The sequence below is a fragment of the Otolemur garnettii genome, unplaced genomic scaffold (assembly GCF_000181295.1).
Source record: "Otolemur garnettii isolate 467f Iridium unplaced genomic scaffold, OtoGar3 scaffold00031, whole genome shotgun sequence".
Classification (NCBI taxonomy): domain Eukaryota; kingdom Metazoa; phylum Chordata; class Mammalia; order Primates; family Galagidae; genus Otolemur; species Otolemur garnettii.
In genome coordinates, this window is record NW_003852426.1 from 9,546,433 (window position 1) to 9,555,879 (window position 9,447).

General features: G+C 39.2%; 1 protein-coding gene across 1 annotated transcript in view; it reads left to right on the plus strand.

Annotated features, from left to right (window-relative positions):
- The window catches only part of DNAH8 (dynein axonemal heavy chain 8), a 294,583-nt gene that overhangs the window by 63,722 nt on the left and 221,414 nt on the right, over positions 1-9,447 (plus strand). Inside the window, exons 18-20 of the mRNA XM_003789318.3 lie at positions 2,998-3,078; positions 3,457-3,573; positions 4,428-4,547. Coding sequence (XP_003789366.3) covers positions 2,998-3,078; positions 3,457-3,573; positions 4,428-4,547 — 318 coding nt within the window. The remainder of the gene's footprint in view (positions 1-2,997; positions 3,079-3,456; positions 3,574-4,427; positions 4,548-9,447) is intronic.

The following is a 9,447-nucleotide window of genomic DNA, read 5'->3' on the forward strand; positions in this document are numbered from 1 at the left end:
TTTGTTGCCTTCAGTAGAGTGCTGTGGCTTCACAGCTCACAGCAACCTACAACTCTTGGGCTTAAGTGATTCTCTTGCCTCAGCCTCCTGAGTAGTTGGGACTACAGGCACCCACCACAACGCCTGGCTATTTTTTTGTTTTTAGCAGACTGGGGCTGGGTTCGAACCCACCAGCCCTGGTGAATGTGGCTGGCGCTCTGCCCACTGAGCTATGGGTGCCACCTAAAATTTTAATTATATTAATACATGACACTAAGAGTAACAACAAAAATGGTAAATTATTAGAATAGAGATTCCCAAAACAGCTTTACTGAGATATAATCATATAATTAACCCATTTAAAGCATACAATTCAATGGTTTTAGAATACAGGTCATCACAAAGTTGCGCAACCATCACCATAATCAATTTTAGAATGTTTTCATCACTCCCAGAAGAAACCCAATACTGTTGGCATACACTTCCCATTTTCCCTTAAGTCTCCTTCCACTCAGCTCCTGGCAGCCACTAATCTTCTGTCTCTGTGGATTTGTCTCTTCTGAAATTTCATACACGTGGAATCATACAATGGCTAGTCTTTTGTGACTGGCTTGCTTCCCTTAGATAGTATTTTCAAAGTTTGTTCCCATTGTTTTATGGATTGTACTTCATTTCTTTTCATAACAAAATAAGATTCCAGTGTATGGTTATACTTTACTACGTTTTAGTTATCTGTTCATCAGTTGATAGTCGTTTGGGTTATTTCCACACTTTGGCCTTTATGAATAATGCTGCTGTGGACATTTGTATAATGTGAGTTTTTGTGTGATTGCATGTTTCCATTCTTTTGCGTATCCACCTAGAAGTGCTGTTACTGGGTTTCAGTAACTGGATAACTCCATGTTTAGGCCGTATTCCATCATTTTGCCTTCCCATGAACAGAGTGTGAAGGTTCTCATTTCTCTGCGTCCTTGCCAGCACTTACTGTCTGCTTTTTCAGTTGAGCCATCCTAGTGGGTGAGAAGTGGTAGTTCAGTGTGGTTTTGATTTGCATTTCCTCGGTGGTTAAGAACGTGGGGCATCTTTTGTGTACTTATTATCTATCAGCAGATCTTTAAGGGAATGTCTATTCAGATCCTTTGCTCATTTGAAAATTGGGTTGCATTTTTATTTTTCATTTTTAATAGTATTTTTTATTTTTATTCTTTTTAGTGACAGGCTCTCACTGTCTCTCCCAGGTTGGAGTACAGTGGTGTGATAATAGCTCATTGCAATTTCAAACTCCTGGCTAGAGCAATCCTCCTGTCTTAGCCTCCCAAGTAGCTGGGACTACCAATGTGTGCCACTGTATCCAGCTAATTTTTAATTTGTTATTATTTTTTTTTATGGAGACCAGATCTCACCAGGTTGGCCAGGTTTATCTCTAACTCCTGGCCTCAAGCTATCCATTCTCCCACCTTAGCCTTCAAAAGTGCTGGGTTTTATAAGCATGAGCCACTGTACCCAGCCCTCTTTAACAGTTCTTTATATAAATACTAGTCTTTTATCAGATATGATTTACAAAAACTTTCTCCCATTCTGCGGATTGTTTTTTCACTTTCTTGATGGTATCCTTTGATGCACAGACATTTTACATTTTCATCAAGTTCGATTCATCTACTTTTTCTTTTGTCTTTTGTGTTTTTGATGTCAGGTCTAGAAATCTGCCCATTTAAGGTCATGAAGATTTATGCCTATGTTCTGTTCCAAGAGTTTAATCGTTTCAGCTCTTACCAAAATATCATTTAATTGTTATATTTAAAAAAAACCCAGAGGAGCATTGGCGTTGTAGAAATTATAGATTCAGCATCAAAGTGTATTTTGATTTAAATGTTAATCATCAATAAAGAGAGAAATTGATGTGTTCATAAAGGAAAAAAAAACTCAAAGATCTTTAGACTGGCTAGTTGTGACTTTGGAGGATTGAGTGCCAAACTACTGTTATAAAATGAAGCTAATCTCATTTGCATTGCAATCAAATTGCTTTTAGTTAGGATTGAACAGTATCACTGGAAGTCACAGTTCTTTGCCAAGTGTCAAGTATAAATAAAACTTCAGCTGTAAGTAAGAGATAAAAAGGAAAGGAATCAAGAACTTTGCAACTATTAAGTAAAAATTGAAACAGTTTAATATTACTATTTGGAGAAGTAGTAAGGTGAATCCACATCTACACATAGTATAGTAAGTTACAAAATGATCACAATTGGATCATCCTAGATCATGTTTAAAAAATATCTAACAGAAAACATAAAAGCTTATTAATTTTCTTTTTGTGGAGATGCTAAATTTATCTTGATTCAAGAAAGCAAGTGATTAGCATGTTTTTAAGGTGCCAGAAGACAAGGGACAGGAAGGAGAAAATGTGTGATGATAGATATCAAAAAGAAAAAAAAAAGACAATTATCTAAACCATTTATAATAACATAAAACTATGAAGACAATAATAAATATGAAAAATGAAAATCCAGAAAGTTCCATTGACTTAAAGGGGAAGCTCAGGTAATTTACAGGTGGGGAAATCAGTATAAATGTAAATGAGCAGGCCCTGTGATGTCAGGAACATGAAGAACAGGTGTGATGAAACCTTCTTGTATGACTCAAATGTGACTGTTGGTTTTTTTGTTTGTTTGTTTCTATATTTTACTTTTTTTTTTTTTTTGAGACAGTCTCTCTCTATTGCCTTGGGTAGAGTACTCTGGCATCATAGCTCACAGCAACTTCAAACTCTTGGGCTTGAGCAATCCTCTTGCCTCAGCCTCTCGAGTGAGCTGGGACTACAGGCACCCATTACTATGCCTGGCTTATTTTTCTATTTTCAGTAGAGATGGCGGGGGGTGGGAGGGAGCGTACTTGCTCTTACTCAGACTCGAACTTGGGAGCTCACACAATACACCTGTTTGGGCCTTCCACAGTGCTTGACTGTTGTTTTAAGATGAATTAAAATAACGAATTAAAATAAGCCATTTCAACTCTCTATAGGGTCTTCTGCAGTATTATGATGAGTTATGTCAGGAGGTGCCTTCTGTGTTTGTCAATCTGATGACCCCTAAAATGAAAAAGGTTGGTGATGCTGAAGATTTATATTGATTACCCTGTTATTTAAAATTAGACTTTGCCTCTATAAATTATGGATTTTAGACTGTTTATTCTTGCCTAGACCCTCTACCTTTCTAGTCCAGCTTCATAGCTCTATTTCCTACAGAATTTCTTACGTCAGTTTTGTTGCCTTTGAAAAATATCTAAATCTAAAAATCCACAATTGTTTCCTGGTAGCCAAAGATGATTAAAAAGAAAAAGTTATTTTTATTGGGTATAATGGAAGGAAAGTAAAACTGAGAAAATACAACCTGTAATATTGGCTGGTAGTAAAGGAAAGCCTTTTCTGTGAATTCAGATGCTCCTGTTCATAGTGTAAGATGCTGTTTTCACTCTTTGTAGGTGGAATCTGTGCTGAGGCAGGGGCTCGCCATCTTGACCTGGTCATCTTTAACCCTGGAGAGCTTCTTTCAAGAAGTTGATTCAGTTTTGGATATGTTCAATCAACTTTTAAAGACGGTATGATTAATTAGTAAAAAAGGCTACGTATATTAACATTCAGAATGTAAGAAATAGTTTGATGATCTATGGAAGCTCTTTAGAGAGTGTGACTTTTCACTAAAAGTGTATCAATTAAAAAAATAATGCTTTTTGTTTCTTTTACTGCTTTGGGATCGTCCTTTAAGGTGGTCTTGTTCTTATCTCTGCATCATTTTTCCTTAGATATATTAAAGTAGTAGTTCAACTTCACACTGTAGGTTAGAAAATGGGATGATTATAGACTGTTGAAGATGGTGGAGTGGAATGCTTAAATATTGATTAATATTAATGCATTAAATATATTATATTATTGAATTAAATTGAATAATATTATAGTCATATATTAATCTATTGGAGACTTGTCTATTGATTTCTGATATGTTTGCTGCATGGAACATGCGTGTTTTTTTAAAATGTGTTAATCTGTCATGGAAACATAGTGTAATAGACAAACTCAGAGGCTTTGGAATCAGGTCAACCTGAGTAGGAGTCTCTGCCTTTTACTAGCTGTGTGTTCCTCCCAGGTTACTTCACTTCTCTGAGCCTCGGTATCTTCAGCTAGAAAGTTGGGCTATCCGTGTCTACTGTGCTAGAATGGGAATTAAGGAAGATACCACATACGAGGTTATGGCCCATGTTTCTGCTGAAGAAAAATTTAGTTCCATGTTAAGCTTTCTTTGGAGATGTATTCATAAAATCTTCACCAAATTATGGTTGGCTTAGGACACAAGTTTCTAGATCTAGCCCACTAATTAATTTATAAAAGCACATTTTGGATGAAAAACTAGCTATAAAGAGAAGTTTTTTTCCCACTTTTTCTTCTTTGTTGGTAGATCAATGACTTGTGTGAAATGCATATTGATACTGTTCTAAAGGAGATAGCCAAAACGGTGTTAATTTCCCTGCCTGAAGGTGGCGCTACCAGAGTAGAAGATATGTTGACCCTCAATGAGGTATGCATTTATTTATTGTATTATAATCACAAAATACTGGCTAATAAACGGAGAATGTGAACTGGTAATTTAACATTAGGGTCAGCAGCATTTAGGCATCCTAGCCTTTTTTGGACATCTTTTGTCCCCCAAACTTACATAGCTTCAGCAGTTCAAACTCATGGCCACACCCTAGATCCCTTGCCAATGTCTTCAGCCTAATGCTAGAATTCCCTGGGGCTCTTCTTCCTCTGTGCGTGCCACCAGGGCCGCATCATCTTACTCGTGCTTTTAACTACAACATACTTTCCAAGTCACTCAGAATCCTGGAGACTCATCTGGACTCCTTTCCTTACCTGTTTCCTAGCCTCTTAAGGCTTAGACAGGTTTTGCCTCTTACTTTACTCAGAGTTTGCTTGAGTAAGATTTTGCTCCAGCTTAAGTGGCAGAGGCACCTTGTGTTACAGCTCACAGGAACCTCAAACTCACAGCGACCTCAAACTCTTGGGCTTAAGGAATTCTCTTGCCTCAGCTTCTCAAGTAGCTGGGACTACAGGTGCCCACCATAATGCCTGGCTTTCTTTTGTTGCCTTTGTCATTGTTCTTTTAGCTGGCCTGGGCTGGGTTCGAACTCTCCAGCTTCAGTGTATGTGGCCAGCGCCCTACCCACTGAGCTATGGGTGCTGCCCGAGGCACCTGGTCTTTGCAGGATAAAATCTAACCTCTTTAGCATCTTATTATGTTGAACTTATTTGGATACCTGTTTGTCTTCCACTAACTTGAAAGCAAGAACAATAACCCTGTCTAATCATTTCCAAGACCCAGCAAGTAACACAATCTTTCTCGGAAGCACCCTCTCTCTGTTTTTTCCTGCTTGCCTGTGCTTCCTTTGTACCCTTGCTGCCAGCGTGGGTCACCTTGCTGTGTCCTTTTCAAGACAACCACAGATGGTTGCATTTCTGGGGGTCCAGTCTGGCCCCTGGGAAACAGGTTCATTTGCCCGTTTCTTTGGAAGTGCAGCTTCTTCTCCCCAGGACCCCTCTTCTTGCCTGTAGGGGCGAGACTGGCAGCTAGCCAGCATCATGCCTCAGGACTGCTTAGGCCCCGGTCAGCTCCTCTAGTTTAAATTACTAGAGGACACAAGTCAAGGTCTTTGAGTAGTTCTTTTGAAGTTCCATATGCCTGTTGCTACCAAATCTCTACCAGTGAGGCTACGTCCCTGCTCTAACCTCAGGGTGGGCAGTGGGCTGTGAGTTGCTTCACCTCTTCCTCTCTAAGAACTGCCTTCTGCATAATGTACGTGGTCTTAAAATTATTTATTCTCAATTGTAACTGAGACAACACGAAACAACTCATTTTGATATCCTGTTCTTTGTGCATTCAAGTTTAAGATGGTTATAACTTCCCGGACATTTGCTCCTTTCTTCATTATAGAGTAAGCTTTTTATCCTATTTTGTTTGATATCAATCTCTTTTATAGCAGCTTTTTTGGTTATTATTTCTCAGTTGTATATTTTCCCATTTTATTATTTTCAACCTCTTTGGCTTCTCTTATAAAGACTATTTGGCTATATTTTGTTTTTAATCTACTCCAAAAATCTCTGTTTTCTTTAATAAAACCAGTTATTTTAGCCTATTCTACTCTTTGCTATTTCTGCCAATTCTTGCTCAGAGAGGCTTATTTCTTGATGTGTTTTACAATTTGCATTGTGAACTCATACACATATGTGCATTTGTGGGAATCCTGCACGCTCTGGCTAAGAGCCTGTCCTGGGCGGTACCTAGGAGTTTTACCGACTTGGGACAATTTAATGTTAGTGTCTCATAACTAACATACGACTGTGTAGTAAACTATACAACCTGTGTAGTTTAGGATAGAATTTCCAAATACTACTCAAGCCCCAAACTTGTGTGAGGGTAAACTAGTGTTTACAACAAGGAATAATTTTTTCCCCATCCTAGAGTCTCAACTAATATAGCTAATTTTCCTTTCTAGGCCACTCTTTCCCTGAGGCCCTTGCCTTTGATTTTCATGATGTTATGTGGAGAGGAGGATGGGTAGATCTGGCCTCCTGCCCAGATGAGGGCTCCAAGGCCGTATTTGGTGTTTTGGTTATGAAATAAAAAGCCCCCATTGAAGTTGTGGTTTCAGCTTAGTTTTCATTTTAGGCCCATGTTTTTTGCTTTTGTTTTTAGTTAAGGTGTAGCACATATATAGAAAATTGTGTAAGTCTTAAGTGCACTTTTTAGGGAATGTTTACGTATGCTACGCCCTTGTCACTGTCTCCAAGAGGGAGATATAGGATACTTTCTTTACTCCAAATCATTCCTCTGTGGTTCATTCCAGGAAATACCACCTTCCTTACACTCCCAGGAGTAATCACCAGTTGAATTCTACCACTGTGTATTAGTTTTGTCTGTTTAGAACTTCCTAGACATATAAGTGGAATCACAGAGCATATACCCTTTCTTTTGCTCATTTTATAGTTGTGAGGTTCATCATTGTAGTCATGTGAAGCATTCGTTCATTCATTTCCATTGCTTTATAGTATTCCATGGTATACATTTTTTTGCAATTCATTAATCCATTCTACTGTTGAGGGCATTTGGATAGTTGACAGCTTTTTGTTATACACTGAGCATTCTTGCACATGAGTTTTTGTGGACATTAAGCACTAATTTTTGTGAATATATACCAAGGAGTGAGATTTCTGACTCATAGATCATAAATATATTTAGCTTTAATAGCATTCTTTTTAGAGTTGGTCTATTTGAATTAGGAGCCAGACAAGTTCATGTATGACAGCAGTGTCCAACCTGTGGCCCACAGGCCACATGCTGATTTTGTGAAAACTTTTTCTGCTTATCTGTGGTGTCGGATATGACAAAAAGTAATAAAGTAAAAAATATGCATGAACCATATTTTTTGATAATCAGCTTTTGTTCATGCTTCTGTATTTAATGTGTGGCCAAGATAACTCTTATTCTTCCAATGTGTGGCAGAGGAAAAAAAGGGCTAGACACCCCTGAAATCATCCTTCACCCCCACTGATTATTTTGGTTTGCAACTTTTTTATTGTGATAAAATATATTAACATAAAATTTACCATTTTAACCATTTTAAGTGTACAATTCACTGACATTAAGTACTTGCACAGTGTTGTGTAACCATCACTGTTATCTATTTACAAAACCTGTTCATTATTCCAAACTGAAATTCTATACCTAGGATATGTAATTCTGCAGTACTGGTAGTAGGTTTCAATGCTGTAAGTCAAGGCGAAGAAGGCAGAGTTCTGAAGAGCATCTTTGCCAATCAGTAGGCTCCAGTCTCGGTCTTGGAGTGAGCTAAGGTCTGGTGTGTTTGGGCTACCTTCCCACAAACCTACCACCAGGTGGGCCATTATAGTGAAGGCAAGTCAGATAACACTCTAATCTGGGGGGGACAAGGTTTGTTTGGGCCAGAGATTTCAGATCACCTTTGGGAATCAGGGCTGCTTATAGTCAGAGCAGCATTCCTTGTCCTGGAACATCTAAGGGTTTTAGGATAGATGATATTAATTATTAAAAATCTTTCTTCCTGTTGGTTTCAAATCATTCCTTCTGTTCTGTGATCCTGAGGCTGAGACTGTAAGCTATGCTTCTTGGTCAACTGGCTCCCATTTAGATTTTGCCAGTGGGTATGTGCTACAAGGATGCTGGGGGGGGGGGGAGAGAAGGGACTTGCTCTTTGCTATTTTGCTTCCTGTTCTGACGCCATCATACCCGTAACAGCTCTTCATTGTGGCAGCAGCACTTAGTCACAGGCCCTAGGTTTTCCAGGCCTTCCAGAACCAGTCTCATGTTCTGGAAGCCAGCCTCCAGAGTCCCATGACGTCAGCACCGTGAGATCCCTCTCCGAGCTTCCCAGGTAGCTGTGCCATGGGCAGGCAGCTCCCTCGCTGGCCAGCTCCAGGTTCTAAGAGCCCTTCTTTCACGTTCTAGGGATGCTAGCTGTTTCTCAAGTTATTATTGGGTCATTTTGGGTCATTTAACAGTTGTTTAACCAGTTCTGTCTGTGAAGTTCTGTAATTCTATTTGTTATGATAGGTGGTGTGCCTTTTGTTTTCCTAACTTGACCCTAACTGATACATGCCTGTGTCTCAATAGATACATACAAATGGAATAGAAAATCAGGGAAAAATATGATCCAAGTTATGATAGATGCACTATTAAATACATTAAACGGTGTTTGAAATTCTGTTGGTAAAATCAACTTGACTCTATAGAGACAGAGTAGATTAGTGGTTACCAGGACTGTGGAGATGGGGGAGTAAGGTATGAGGATTCTTTTTGGAGTCATGAGCATGTTTTGGAATTGGATAGAGGGAATGATCGCACAGCTCTGTGAATATACTAAAAACCAGTGAATTGTACACTTCACAAGGTTAACTTTGTAGTATTTGAGTTATATCTCAATACAAAACCATCAATTTCACTGTTACCCAGCCTGTCCCTGGCCTACCTCTGAGGCACTTCTTTGGTATTTCAGGCTGTTTTTCACTGAGCTTTAAGAATGCTTTTAGTCCTCAGGATTGGTTAGCCTTCCCAAGAAGAGATGAGATCTTTATTCCTTGGTGTGGCCTCAGCTGGTGGAGTGACATGGTATAGAGTAGTTTTTGCAATCTGTTTGCAGTGATATTATTTTGTTAAACATATAAAGAAGGTGGCTGAGCCATTGGGATCCTCGCTGATGTAGGACATGTCTTTGCAGTGGAATGTGTACATCAAGTAGCTTATCCTGGGAGGCGCCTGTGGCTCAGTGAGTAAGGCGCCGGCTCCATATACCAAGGGTGGCGGGTTCAAACCCAGCCCCGGCCAAACTGCAACAAAAAATAGCCGGGCGTTGTGGCAGGCGCCTGTAGTCCCAGCTACCTGGGAG